This window comes from Dryas octopetala, chromosome 2, assembly GCF_963921425.1.
Source record: "Dryas octopetala chromosome 2, drDryOcto1.1, whole genome shotgun sequence".
NCBI lineage: Eukaryota > Viridiplantae > Streptophyta > Magnoliopsida > Rosales > Rosaceae > Dryas > Dryas octopetala.
The window spans coordinates 16,518,474-16,533,810 of NC_141367.1; the positions used below are offsets into that span (position 1 = coordinate 16,518,474).

Here is a 15,337-nt window from a genome sequence, read left to right on the forward strand (position 1 = left end):
TGACCACATTTTCAAAAATATTTTAGTCTGTTTATCACATTTTCATGTGACCAATTCCGTTAATTTTTTGATAAAAATTAACATTTGTACTGATTTGATACAACTTGGAAAGTTCGTGGACCAAATTGATACTTTTTATAATTAGTGGATCAAATTAAAATTCACTGTAAAGTTCGTAAACCATTTTTATATTTAACCCAACTTGAAAATAGCTTCATGGAAAAGTACTACTTGTCTTAGAGAACACGTCTTTCAAATTAATTGGTTGACTTGGACTAAGTCTGAGTTAATTTGTTTAAAGATCAACCCAGTCAACAAGTACTCTGGCTCAAGTCCAAATTCACAGTGCTTGATTGATAAAGATTGTCTCACAATCTAACGTACAACTTTCAATCTGATTGGCCCCATATTTTTATTGCCCACATATATATATATAATTCCAACTTTTTCTGGTTCCAATTATACTTGAGTTCAATCTTTTCCGTATTGAAGAAGCTGAATGGAAATGCAACTTAAACAGCTTAGTAACATTAATATATATGGGTCCTTGCTTGACCTTGACCTTAAGGCTTAAGCTATGCGCCTCTTAATTAAATCAATTTCTTATTTTTGTGTGGATATTAATTAGAAAAATTAGACTTTAGTCTTTATTATATTTATTCTTTGAACTAAAACTTTATGGCTATGTTTTTTTTTTTTTAAATAAAGTTCTTATTTATTCTAAATAAAGCTCTTTGACTATTGTCTTGTTAAAGAAATATGTCATCATTTTTTTTGGATGGATACAGGTTCACCTCATACCTTCCTAGGATATAAAATGTGGTTTGTGACTGAAAGTTGCATGTTAAATTTTAACTCTAAAATTTTGGACCGTGCTCAAAATCACAGAATTAAAACTTAATATAAAGCTGACAAATAGGGCTCGAAGAAAAGTAAAAATGCACTGTCAAATACTCAGCAACAGCTGCCAAACACTCGGTGTCTAATGTGTGTGAAAAAAAAAATATAAAAATTAATGGATTAATATTATGTAACTTAAAATTATTACAGTATTATTAAATTTTAATTAAAATTTTAAAATTTTTAAGACTTCAGTCAGTAAAATGTAGGGTTATTTACCAAAAAAGACCGGCTGGAAGTCTCCTCATTAATTAAATCAATTTCCACCGGATAAATTCTGTCATTTTGTTGATGATAAAATCGATGATCTAGTGGTGTATACCATCAATAAACACACACACACACACACACACACACACACTCATTTCCTGGTGCTTGACTTGATCAATCAGCAGTTGACCCTTGCTTCTTCTACTTCCATCAGCATCAAGATGGAATTAATGAGTGGGATCATGTATAACTAATAACCAGAGTAATCAATTAAGAAAGAGAAGCTCTGGTGTTTCCTTTGTCCATATCGAAGAGAACCATGTCGAAACTTACTTGGAAATAGCTTCATGGAAAAGTACTACTTGTCTTTATTAAGGTAGAAGAGACTAGAGAACACGGCATAACTGAGATCACAGATTTTAGTGGCTTAGCCAATAGTCTTAGTTAATTTGTATAATTAAACATCAACCAGTCAACAAGTACTCTGGCTCAAGTCCAAATTCACAGTTGTCTCACAATGAATCTAACATACAACGTCCAATCTGATCGGCCCCATTTATTTATTGCCCACATATATATTTCCAACTTTTTTTCTGGTTCTAATTAATTTTTAAGTTAAATCTTTTCCATATTGTCGAAGCTGACTGGAAATGCACCACAAAAAGCTTTTTAAGTCAGTACTATATATATGAATTGATCATCTAGTGATATACGATTAATGGCCGATTTCACTTTGTATTAGACTCAAGAGGTAATTAGAACGGCAGTATCGGTTTAGTACGTGATTGGTTTGTTCCCTTTGAAAAATTAATTGCGGTTAACCAAACAAAACTTCACATATTTATTTTCAGAGAAATTTGCATATTTATTATCTAGATTATAGGGGGTGTATGCATTTATCACCCAAACAAAATTTGTTTACTAATTTCCATACAGACTTTGTTCCATGAAGCAATGTACCACCTACTGTTAATTTCATTTATTTTTATATTAAACACTAACGTGGCGCACTGGATGTAAGTGCTCCACGTGTTACCTCTTTTCTTTTATTTTCAGATTTTTCTATTTTCTATTTTTACAAACTTTGAAAATTAATAAAAAATAATTTCAGACTCAGAAAAATACACGGAAAATTTTTACGGACTCGTCTTAACTAATACTAATTTAATATGGGGTAAAATTACCAATTTTCCATCTGAGTGTTTCTAGAAAATTTGGAAAGTACAAATTTATTTCTAGAAAATTAAAATACTCTATACTTTTTGAAAATTCATAGGAAAATCTCTCGAACTCATATGGCAAGTGTTCACGAGAAAGGTAATGTTAGTTTTTAGAAGACAAATTGTGCAGATGTTATATTTTTTGGAGTTTGGGAGATTATACTATAAATTTTCAAAAAGTCTAAAGTATTTTAATTTTCTGGAAATAAATTTGGACTTCCCAAATTTTTTAGAAACACTCATATGAAAAATTGGTAATTTTACCCGATAGTAAATTAGTATTAGTCAAGACGAGTTCGTAGGAATTTTCTGTGTATTTTTCTGAGTCCGGAGCTATTTTTAATTAATTTTCAAAGTTCGTAAAAATAGAAAAATATAAAAAATAAAAGAAAATAGGTGACACATGGCGCACGCCATATCAATGTTTAACAGAAAAATAAATGGAATCTAATGGTAGGTAATACAATGCAACACAGAACAAAGTTTGTATGCCAATTAGTAAAAAAAATTTTGTTTGGTGTTAATGCACACACCCCTATAGTTTGGGTTATGCAAATTTCTGTTATTTTAATTTTCTTATTAGTTATTTACATTTCATGTGTTATCTTTAAATCTTTTTGGCTAAATATGACTACTCCACTTCTGACACCTACACATACCACATAAGAAAATTCAAATACTTTAATATCTTCACTTCACCTTAATATATTAGAATATTGAAAAAATTGTGTTTTTATTTCTTTAATAAAAAAAATAACTATATTACAACAAAAACATCTCTTACAAGTTACAATCATAAGAAATTCTCGCATGAACACCCGGGTGGTAAGGACTTGATAACAATATTAGAGAAACATAGATATATCCAGTTCATAAAAAAGACAAAAAAAAAAAAAAAAAAACCAAAGCACAAAGTTATACTGGATGACACTCATATATATAAGAAACTAAATGCAGAGAAACTCTCACATGAGTTTCAGAATTAGAGTTCTGAAGCCAAAAGTACCCACATGCAGATTTAACTGAAAATCTCCTATTAGAGTTCAGAATTAGAGATCAACCATTAACTGAACATGACATGGCAAGAAAATATGAACCTTTGTATCAAAACCAAATTGTTGAAGGGGTAAGACAGACCACATCAACCATTCCTTGTCACAAAGTGAGTGGTTTACAAAAGCAGAAAGACGAGCAAAAGCACAAAAAGTAGGAAATACATGCAAACTGAAATATGAGCAACAACAGCTAGCTATGCACACAGGGACAGCGAGGGGCAATCTCATCCATATTTAACACGTACCTCTGTTTCTATATTCGATCAAGTGCCAATTTTATTTTCATGAGTTTGGCCACTACATCCTGAATGTCCATTCTATCATCTGGCACTTCTTCAGTACACCTCAGACCTATTTCCATGATGGACAAAATGATACTTTTGGTGACATTCATGTCTTTTCCCTCTTCTATGCTCACTAAACCAGCATCCACTACTTGGAGAACATTGTAAGAAAGCGACACATTTATCCATTGTCTCAAAGATAGTTCTCCAACGAACATTTCATCGGTGGGTTTCTTTCTTGCCATTATTTCCAACAACATTATCCCATAGCTATAAACATCTCCTCTCGTCGACACATTTCCTGCAGAACCATACTCTGTCGAGTGTCGACAGACATTAACTGTAAAACAATTATAAGATCAGTACGACTCAGGTATCACCAAGTATATTATAAGACAAGCACAGTGTACATCATATGCACATATATAAACAACACAAGCACTGTCTACATATATTTTGGTGGAAATTCACAGTTTAATTGGCTTGCCAAAACAAATTTCTATGCATATTATTTTTCCACGAATTAACCACCAATAGTTTATCTTGTAGCAATAAACAAATGTAATTAAATATATTTACCTGGTGCAATGTAGCCAAGTGTGCCAAGAGTCCTGGTTTGTGTTGCATCCTTATTTTTTGCTAAAATTTTGGCAAAACCGAAGTCTCCCACATGTGCAACCATTTCTTCATCTAGAAGGATATTGCTAGGCTTCAAATCACAGTGTACCACCGGTTCTGATTGACCATGGTGAAGATATTCCAAAGCAGATGCAATATCGACCAACATGCTCACTCTTTGCAGAAGATTTAGGCAATAGTTGTGAGAGTATAACCACTTCTCAAGGCTACCATTAGACATGTATTGCAGCACCAAAGCTCTTACCTCAGGGCTCGAGCACGTAGTTATGACCTTGACAAGATTTCTATGTCGAATTGTCCTCCACACCTTACATTCTGCGTCAAACCCTTTAAAAGCACCCTCCACTTGCAAATTTAGAATTTTGACAGCAACAGTTGTCCCATCAAAGAGTATTCCCTGGTACACAGAGCCAAAACTTCCCACTCCAAGTGCGTTGCTTTCACAAAAATCATTAGTAGCACAACGGAGTTCATGATACGATATCATTCTATGCTTTGTTGCCATTAACTGCTCATCCAAACTTGGAATGGCTGCATTTCTCTTTTGATACTTTGTCCACATAAAAATGAGAGCTATGAGAATTATTGTTGATGCAATGACTGGAAGAACATATTTGAGCAAGTGTCGACGCAATGTCTTTGATTTTTGAGCCATATGGCCTAGGCAAGGAGGGACTCCCAAATTTGGTCTTCCACAAAGTTCTCTATTCCCCAAAAATGATTGGATGGTAAAGTTGACAAAAGGTCCCGCAGATGGAATCTCTCCAGAGAGCCAATTAAAGGAGAAATTTAAGTACTTCAGATATTTTAGTGCTTCTAGAGACTTTGGTATTGCGCCAGACAAATTATTGTGCAACAGGTCCAAAAACTCCAACCCTTTCAAATCCCCAAATGTTTGGGGAACGGATCCAATAAATAAGTTTCTTGACAAGTTCAAAGAATTTAGGCTTTGAAAAGCTCCCATGATGCTTGGAATGTTACCGGTAATCTCGTTCAGAGATAAATCTATCATTTGTACAACACTCAACTTGCTCATGCTTGGAGGTAAGAATCCGCTAAAAGAATTGAATGACAAATTTAAGAACAAGAGATTTTCAAGGTTCCATAAATTCTCTGGTATAGATGATGTCAGTTTATTGGAATTTAGGAGAACTTTTTGAAGGCCACTAAGGTTTCCTATGCAATTTGGGATCAATCCAGATATTCTATTATTTGATAGTGATAGTTCTTCCAGGCTCCTTAGAAGACAAAGCTCATCTGGAATGAATCCTTCAATATTGTTGTTTTCAAGGTACAACCTCTGCAACCTCTCCAATCCTCCAATTGATGATGGTATTTTTCCATTCAAATTGTTGTTGGTCAAGGAAAGATAGTGCAAATGTTTCAAGGAACCCATTGAATTGGGTATATGGCCAATGATTGGGCAGCTTAGTGCATAAAATACCTGAAGGGAAGATGAAAAATTTCCAAAGGAATCGGGTATGAAGCCATTTAGAGGATTGGAATCCAAAACTAAATATTCCAATGAACTACAATTAAATAGAGAAGAAAGGAACCCAAGTTTAGGAACTTTTGGCTCTCCTGTTAATTGATTCAGTCCCAAATCAAGGATCCGAATGTGTTTTAAGTTGCCAAGACTCATTGGTACTGGTCCATAGAGTAAGTTGCCGAAAAACTCAAGACGAATGAGCTTAGAAAAATTTGAAAAATATGACGGAATATATCCAGTAATCTGATTCCTACCCTAATAGAGTATTTCAATGTTAGGAAGCCCTATTCCAGTGTATGAAGGAAAAGTTCCAGAAAGTAAATTATCTGCTACAGATAAAGCTTGTAAGGAGGAGATGTTGAAAATTTCTTGAGGTATTGCACCTGTTAGGCTATTATTAGCTAAAGACAAAGTAACTAGATTAGAAAGGTGCCCAAAATCCCTCGGAATACTTCCAGTAATGTTATTGGTCATTATATCAAAGGCCTTCAAGTTTGACAAGTTACCTATGGTGTGAGGTAAAGTGCCAATTAGGCTATTAGCACCAAGATAAAGCTCCTCAAGATTTTGTAAACTCCCAATTTCTTCTGGAATACTTCCAACAAGCCTATTGAATGTCAGAGATAGGAACACAATCTTTCTGCATTGGCCAATTCTTGAAGAAAGCTGGCCACTGATTTGGTTGGAAGACAAAGAAATGCCTTGAATATGAGGCCAATAATGGCAAAGATCCATTGGAAGAATTCCTGAAATGTTATTTTTAGCTAAATAAATAAAAACTAGGGAAGATAGGTTAAGGAGAGCATGAGGGAATGGACCTGTGAGGCTGCTGTTGGGCATACTCAATGTTTCTAATGTTGAAATGTTGCCGAAAGATAATGGAATTTCACCGGTCATAAAATTGTTTAGACCAAGATATAATTTCCGAAGCCTGGGTAAGAAACCCAACTCTTTAGGTACAAGACCTCTTAACCTGTTATGTGCAAGGGGTATAATTTCAAGCTTTTGACAATGTTGCAAAGTCGGAGGGATGGTTCCTTCCAACTCGTTTACTTGCAGTACAAGTCGCCTCAAGCGATGTAAACGACTGATTTCATGTGGTAGGAACCCAAAGAAGCTGTTATTTCGAAGATCAAGGGAGACTAGGAAGGAGAGGTTGCCAACATGAGGGGAAATGGTGCCTTGGAGACCCATATAGGAAAGGTTCAAGGCTGTGACCCTTTGCCTGCGTTTACTACAAGAGACCCCAACCCAATTACAGAAGCTTGTAGTGGTGGTCCAATTACCACCCAAGACGGTATGGGTGGGGTCAAAAGTGAGTTTAGATTGGATGGCAAGGAGAGCAGATTGATCTGTGAAGTTGGAAGTTGAAGATATGGCCAACTGAAAGAAGCATGAGTATCGGAGTAATAGGACTCCAAAAAGAAAGAGAATTTGTGGGCTTTGCATGAACATGGTGGGCGTGCATGCAAGGTAATTAAAGGCTCAAGTTTTTCTTATGGAGATGAGTGTGTATGTTCATCAGCCATCCTTTAAATACACACACAGGCTCATTAATTTCCTGGTGCTTGACTTGATCAGCTGTTGACCCTTGTTTCTTCCATCAGCATCAAGATGGAATGAACAAGTGGGGCGCGCCCAGCTGAATAATTCCAGAGTACTCGTCTTTATTATGGTAGAGAATGTGGAAATTCGAGTGTTGAACTCAAACCAATTAAGAAAGGGTAGAGAAGACTTAAGACCTTATAAATTGTAAGAAAAGACCTTACTTCCCTGATGTTGGATATCACTCTCAAGTCTCAACTGAGAACACGGCATATATCAGATCACAGATTTAGTGACGTACGTAGGCACTAGTCTTTGAAAATTAATGCTTGATTTGGACTAAGTCCACATTCACAGTGCTTGAATATTGATGCTGAATATTTTCAACTCTGTTCTCATGAGTTCAATATTTTCTATGGTGGATGCTGAATATAATATTAAAACTTTGGTATGGATCGATTCCAATTGCGTGACCTTGACCTGAACCAAATAATGTGATGGAAGTCTCCCTTCAATCAATTTCCACACGATAAATTGTCGAAGTTCGATCTTGATGATAAGATTAAGAAAAAGATTGAAACAGATCTAACAACAATGTCCAGTACTCAGAGAAGCCCCATTGTGACGATATTTCTGTAACTTTTTTATGTTCTTAGACCAATTAAGAAATGGTTTAATTAAAAGGAAACGAATAAACAATATGATAATTTCAGCATATATATGGTTAGTAAGTATTGAAGAAGAGAAAGGTGAAATAATTAGAGTAGTTATATTTTCTCTCCTGTCTTATTTTCTCACCCACATTAGTTTTACACTTATTATTAAATTTAAACAAAATAATATATTTTTCACACCATTCACATTCAGTGTTCTTATAATTCCTTTGATATATTAACTTAAACGTCCACCCAAAAAACACTTTTCTCACCCCCTTAATTATTTTCTCACGCACTCATTTTTTTCTTAAGGCTTTATTGCAAAATTATAAACAAACAAACAAAATTGAAAAAAACCTAGACCGACCCACCACACCCCTTCCCTTTCTTTTCCTTCTTCTTCTTCTTCCGTGATCACACCCCCCAACCGGTAGCCCCTCCTCCCTCCCCACCATCTCCACCCTCACCTGCAGAAAATAAAAAAATGGATGAAGCCCCTTCTTTCTCTCCTTAAATTTCCATCTTCAATTTCCACGGTAAGTGGACAACTTCCATTTTGAAAGCAACTGGAAAATAGAATGGGGTTGGTGACCTTTCGTACTCATAAATCAAGACTTGGACCTACCTTAAATTAACAACAAAAAAGCAATGCCTGGCAATTGGTGCAGACCCGAGAGCAGAGAAGCTTTGGTTATATCTACTGTAAAATGGTTGGTCGAATTAGTTCAATTAACCTCTGAATTATGAAGCAAACATGCACAGCCCCTCAAACACAGTACTCTGTCCAAACTAGGCAGAACGCTTGGATTGATGATATTATTAGTGAACTATAGGCATGTAGGATTATATGTGGATGCATGATTTAAACTCAAACGAGACTAATGCAGGAATTAACAAATGAATTATATCTGCCACTTGTTCATTGTACTTGTGAAGTAGGGGAGATCTTTCATGGTGGTTCCACCCGAGAGTGGATCAACAGCACGTGGTTGTCCTACCCCAAAAAAAAAGACCGTCAAAAAACCCTTTTCATGGTGGTTCCACACATATTTGATTTAATATAAAAGACCGTCAAAAAACTCTTTTCTAAGTAGTTTATTCTTTCTTCATCTTGGAGCAATTTATAGTAGTAGAACAACGCTTAAATGCTTAACTAGGAAAATAAGTCTAATCCCATAATTAGTTACATAATCAACTTCTAACATGCATAATGTAAGACTAAAAAATATAATATTACATAATTAAGCAAATCATAATCTCATAATCATAGATCAATTAGATTATAATTGGTCAAAGTCAAACTATCCAACACCCCCCCCCCCCCCCCCCCCCAAGCAGGAGACAAGTGCCAAAAATAAAGATTATGTAGTCGACATTCAACCAAGAAACAGTGATCCACTTTCATTCATACCAAGGGATTGTAAACTTAATTTTGTCTAAACCAAATCCAAAACCAATTGACAAATTGTAGAAAAGGCTTAAGACCTTATAAATTGTAACAAAAGACTGTACTTCCATTATGTCGAATATCACTCTCAAGTCTCAACTGAGAACACGGCATAATTATTCTTTGAAGATTGATGCTTGCTTTGAACTAATTGAGTCCAAATTCCAAAGCATACTCTGTTGCAACGCACACAATCAAGTGAAGATTGATCGATGCTTGCTTTGCCCATTGATATTAGAAATATACACAATACGTTTATTAAAACGATTTGCATAAGTGCATATTCCAACAGGAGCGAGGTATGGGATGAACTTTCTTTATTTTTTATTTTTTGGTGAAAAATATATTATAAATAGTTTAGTTTTTAGTTTTACTGTTTTTTAGTTTAATTTTACTGTTTTTTAATTAAGAAATAGAATTAAAATTTTATTTAATATGACAAGACCAATTTATCTCTCATTTTGATGGAGATAATAACGGAGTTGATAGTTCGTCCCACGTTGATACAAACCAGTAATAAGGGTCCTACATCAATACACTTCTAAATATGTGTACTAAGTTACGATTGACACCAAAGTATAGTAGAATAAATAAAAACTATTGTTAAACAAAAACACTAACTAAATAGAAGAAAACTTGAGTTGTAGACTCCTCCCTCTAGCTACCCTCTACCCGCAGGCGAAAGACCAAGCATCCTCTTTGGCCAACTTCCCTCACTACAAGAAAAACATATTTGGGCGACGAACCTATATTCGTCGCCCAAAATAACTTTGGGCGACAAACAAGAAAATTTGTCGCCTAATGTCATACATCTTTGGGCGACGAATGCTAAGTTCCTCACCTAAATACACTTTGGGCGACGACATCATTTCGTCGCCTAAACTCACGGGCCAAAATATTAGTTGACAAATAAATTGGGCGAGGAACATGCATATTCCTCGCCCAAACGTACTTTGGGAGACAACAAATTTCGTCGCCCAAAGGGACTTTGGGCGACGATGAAATATAAATTATCCTCGCCCAAAGTACTTTGGGCGAGGAACATGTTTCGTCGCCCAAAGTACTTTGGGCGAGGAATATGTTTCGTCGCCCAACATGTCTTTGGGCGAGGAATGTGTGTGTTCGTCGCCCAAGGGTACGTTGGGTGACAGTATGTTTCGTCGCCCAAAGCCATTTTGGGTGAAGAATTTGTCTGTTCCTCGCCCAAAGTCTCATTCCTTTTTTTTTTTTTGGTACAATTATATGTATGTTATTCATACAATGCGATCGTGTTTCCAACGATCCGAACCATTCAATTTTTAATTCCTCATTGAAAGATCAGCATTCCAAAAAATTAGGATTATTGGAGATGTAAAAGTTATGTAACGGTGCTCGAATGTATGAACGATCAAGAATTTGCTAATACTAATCGATGGAGTAGATGAATTCCGATTTGACCGATTTTTTGCAGGGATGATCTTTGAATATAAACAAATAAAATGAACGGCTCCGATCGTTGAAATTACATTGTAGTCTTCACAATTGTTGAATCGACAAAGTTTCAACGAAAAAGCTATAGAATTATACTCTTCAAGTGTATTTGTATGTAGAAGATCACTTTTCTATTGTGTTTTTAACGATCCGAACTGATCATTTCTTAGTGCCCCACTCAAAGATCATCCATGCAAAAAATTATCTCAATTGGAGATGTAGAAGTTAGGTTTGGCGTTTAGGGTGTATGAACGATCGTGATTCTTATAATAATAATCGAACAGGTAGATGAACTCCGATTGAGCCGATTTTTTGCAGGGTTGATCTTTGAGTATGAACGTATATGATGAATGGCTCTGATCCTGATAATCACGTTGTGGTATTCACAATTATTGAAGCTACAAGGTTTCAACGAAAGAGTTAATAGAATTTTATTCTTTAAGTGTAAAAACCGTTCATTTATATGTACAACCTCATATGTCGATCGTGTTTTTAATGATCCGAACCGTTCATTTATTAGTTTCTCACTCAAAGATCATTCCTCCAAAAAATTAGGTCAATTGGAGATGTAGAAGTCTGGTATCGGAGCTCGAACGTATGAACGACCATGGTTCATATAGAAAATTGTGTTTAGGCGACGAAATATACCTTTGGGCGACGAACATGATTCCGTCGCCGAAAGTAACTTTAGGCGACGAAATCATGTATTCGTCGCCTAAAGGTGCTTTAGGCGACGGAATCATGTTCGTCGCCCAAAGTCTTTCAATTTGTATACCCAGTTACTGGGTTTCAGTTTTCACTCATCTCTCCCAACTCTCTCAACTCTCGCTCCTCCCTCCTCTCGGCTGCGCGCTCGTCATCCCTCCTCCTCCCTCCTCCTTCCTCCGTCATCCCGAAAACCCACCCCATCCTCCTCCCACATCCCTCCTTCCTTATCCCGAAAACCCACCCCCCCCCCACCGAAACCCACCCCCCTCATCGAAAACCCACCCCCCCGAAACCCACCCCCTCCACCGAAAACCCACCCCCCCGAAACCCTCCCCCTCACCGAAACCCACCCCCTGCACCGAAAACCCACCCCCCCGAAACCCAACCCCTCCACCGAAAACCCACCCTCCCACCGAAAACCCACCCCCCCGAAACCCACCCTCCCCCGAAAACCACCCCCACCGAAACCCATCCTCCCACCTCACCGAAACCCCCCCCCCCCACGGTAATTTTTTTTTTTTTTCAATTTCTGTTATTTTAATTAAGTTTTTTTTTCTGTTTTTTTTTTTTTCTAATATTGTGGATTTTGCATTTGTAGGATTGGACAATTTGCACTTGTTGTGGATTTTGCATAAATTGGTTGTGGAATTTCTAATTTTTGTGGTAATTAGTTAATGTTGTGGATTTTTTTAATTTAGTGGTTTGGTTGTGAAATCTGAATTTAGATTGATGTTGGGCTAGTATTTGACAATGATTTATTTTTTTGGTGAAGGAAGGATAGTGTTGCATTTGTTGTGAAGGATAATTGCATTTTTGGTGAGGTATGTGTTTAATCTATCTTTTAGTTAAATTTTTATATGATTTAGATAATTGAATTTTTGGTGAGGTATGTGAAATCTGTTTTCTGTGTTTTCTGCTCATTAGCTTTAGCTTTTTTTTAGAAGGATCAAGTGCAGGTGGCCAGGGGAATAGTAATACCTAGGGAAATTTTTTCAGGTCAGACTTAAGACTCAATCGCTCCTTTAATGTTCTTTGGCTGGTGTTTGCTGGTATTTGCTGGTGTTTTTAATTTTTTGTTCTTAAATTTGTTTATTAGTGTTGAATAAATTAGTTTAATTCTCATCATTGTTATTAAGGAAATTAGTTTGCTGATATTTTCTTATGCTAGATAACAAATTAGTTTTCATATAAAATTAGTTAGTTTTATATGTTTTTTAATTATAAAATTTCTTAGGTAGTTTGTATGTAGATTAGTTAGTTTGTTAGTTTTTAAATATAAAATTTAGTTTAATTACAAAGTGTAGATTAATTAGTTTGAGAAATATAATTTAGTTATAAGGTGGAAGGCAATGGAGTCAGCTCCCGATGATGTAGTTCAGCCATCCTCGAGTACTGGGAGCCCCTCTATGCCACGGAGGGCCCGACGATCTCACCGCTCAAGTCAGGTCACCGCTTCCGCTTCATCTACTGCGACGTCATCCACTGCGACAAGGGGACCATGTAGTGGGTTGAAGTGCTCTCGGATCGTGCGCAGTACTGGGGCGCAGATTCCAGTCATGTGTATGCAAAACGGCCGACGACCGTTAGATCCTAACGTTGACAGTTTGTTCTCGCACGATGTGGGGGCTATTATCCATGCCGAGTGCGCCATGGTTGCAACCACTTGGAAAAAATTGCCGGCAGAGATTCAACACAAAGTGATCCACTCCATCTCAGTGAGTATATAGCTCAATAATTAATTCAAAACGATAAATTTGATCATTCATAACAATTTAATATTTTTTTCAGGTTAACTTTGACATTCAGATGGATGATCCCCTCACCCTCACCTACATGACAGATTTACTCATCAAGTCCTACAGGCAGTGGAAGCACGAACTACACGTGCATTTCAAGGGATTTTCGTCGGCAGTTGAGGCATTGGCGAACCCCCCTATGGAGTTGGTAGAGCGGTCTGACCAGTGGTGTTTTTTGTGCGATCATTTCATGAGCCCGTCGTTTTTGATACGTTTTATCATTTTAAGACTTTAAAAAATCAATTATTGTTTTTTTATTCTATTATTGTATATATACACTAACACATTTATAATTTGCTTAATATTTAACAGAAGAAGTCGGTCGCCAACGCCAGAAACCGGAAAGGGAAGCCGTTTAACCATCATAGTGGTTCGACGCCCATCTCATATCGGGTGGAGTCGCGACGTCGGGTACGTCATTAATTAATTTAATATATATATATATTCTTTAATACTGTTTGGGTCTTTGACAAATTATTTTCTTTTTCAGCGTGGGTTGCAATTCCCGAAGATAGACACTTTCGGGGATATCTATGTTCATCCCGGTTGTGATGCGGCCAAGGCAAAACATGTTAGTTTTTTATATTTTAATTTTTTTCACAATTTTTTATATTTATTTTTCTAATTGGTTACTTGTATATATAATATTTTGAAGGATGAGATGGTGGCCAACTCGAGAATATATTTGGAGAGCTTGGCCAAGTAGCACCCTCTGGGTACTCTATTGGAGTCGAGTCCAGTACCCGATCCCGATGTCGGACTTCGTATTATGATAGACTCATTGAAAGTTAGGCCCGGTAAGGAAATACGCGGCATGGGATATGGGCGGATTCGTGATGTTCGATCCTCGTCTTCATCTTCATCTTCTTCTCAGCCATTTGCAGTCGTCGCAGGGTTGTCCGCTCAAGTGAAGAAGTTGCAGGAGGACTTACGAGTTGAGAGAGCGGAGAAAGAGGCGTTGTATGCTGCATTGACCAAGGCGATACCTGGGTTTGTCCCGCCACCATCTTCTCATCAACCTCTGTCAGATATGAATGACGATGATGCTACTGGTTTAGAATAGATTGACCATTAGGGTTATTACTACTTAATTTGTATGAAATTATAATTTTGCTAATTTGTGTTAATAAAAATTTATTAAATAAAAAAACGTATAATTGTGTTAATTTGTGTTCTATTATATAGGTTTTGGATAAAAATAAAAAAAGTAAAAATTAAAAATTAAAAAAAATAAAATTAAGAAAATATTTGGGAGACGAATATTTTCGTCACCCAAAGTCACATAAGCTGACAAAGGCATAAATTTGTCGCCCAAAGCGACTTTGGGCGACGAAATTGGTCGTCACTTAAAGGGACTTTGGGCGACGAACATATTATTCCCGTCGCCCAAAGTCACTTTAAGCGACGACCAATTCCGTCGCTCAAAGCGACTTTGGGCGATGACCATATGATTCGTCGCCCAAAGTTAACTCAGGAGACGAGTTTGGTTCGTCTCCCCATGTATCTTTGGGCGACAGAAATAATAGATTCGTCGCCCAAGACTTTGGGCGTCATGGTTTGGGTGACAAAATTCTCGACAAAGCTATTTCGTCGCCCAAAAGTTTGGGCGACGAAATTGTACTTTGGGTGACGAAACAGGTTCGTCGCCTAAAGTGTTTTTTCTTGTAGTGGGCCTCTCCTTATCTCTCTCTCTCTCTCTCTCTCTCACTATATCATCAGGTAAGGTGTTTGAATGTTCTTTCAATTTTTTCAATTTATGTTCTTCTTGCTCTCCTTGGACTTGGAGTTTAATTTTATGTTGGGTTAATTCATTTTCGTTCATGGGATACATTGAAGGTTGGTGGTTCCAGTAGGTCTATAAGCAGCATTTGATTCATTTTCTGCCTAACGTACCATGACAAAAATTCAAGTAAGCAAT

The 15,337-nt window shown here is 36.6% G+C and overlaps 1 protein-coding gene across 1 annotated transcript; it reads right to left on the bottom strand.

Annotated features, from left to right (window-relative positions):
- Positions 1 to 3,429: 3,429 nt before the first annotated feature.
- Positions 3,430 to 4,978, bottom strand: LOC147293508 (putative LRR receptor-like serine/threonine-protein kinase At3g47570). Its single transcript, XM_086234300.1, has 2 exons — positions 4,249 to 4,978; positions 3,430 to 3,985 (listed from the first exon to the last, which is right to left on the bottom strand). Exons 1-2 carry the CDS (start codon positions 4,961 to 4,963, stop codon positions 3,639 to 3,641), a joined length of 1,062 nt encoding a protein of 353 aa, XP_086090426.1. The 5' UTR covers positions 4,964 to 4,978; the 3' UTR covers positions 3,430 to 3,638.
- Positions 4,979 to 15,337: the final 10,359 nt, after the last annotated feature.

What these genes read in the sequence shown, in the direction of transcription:
- LOC147293508 (XM_086234300.1), bottom strand. Translation starts at nt 4,963, where the DNA reads ATGGCTCAAAAATCAAAGACATTGCGTCGACACTTGCTCAAATATGTT. An exon ending in ACTTGGCTACATTGCACCAG is followed by an intron (nt 3,986 to 4,248) that starts GTAAATATATTT and finishes GACACTCGACAG; the next exon opens with AGTATGGTTCTGCAGGAAAT.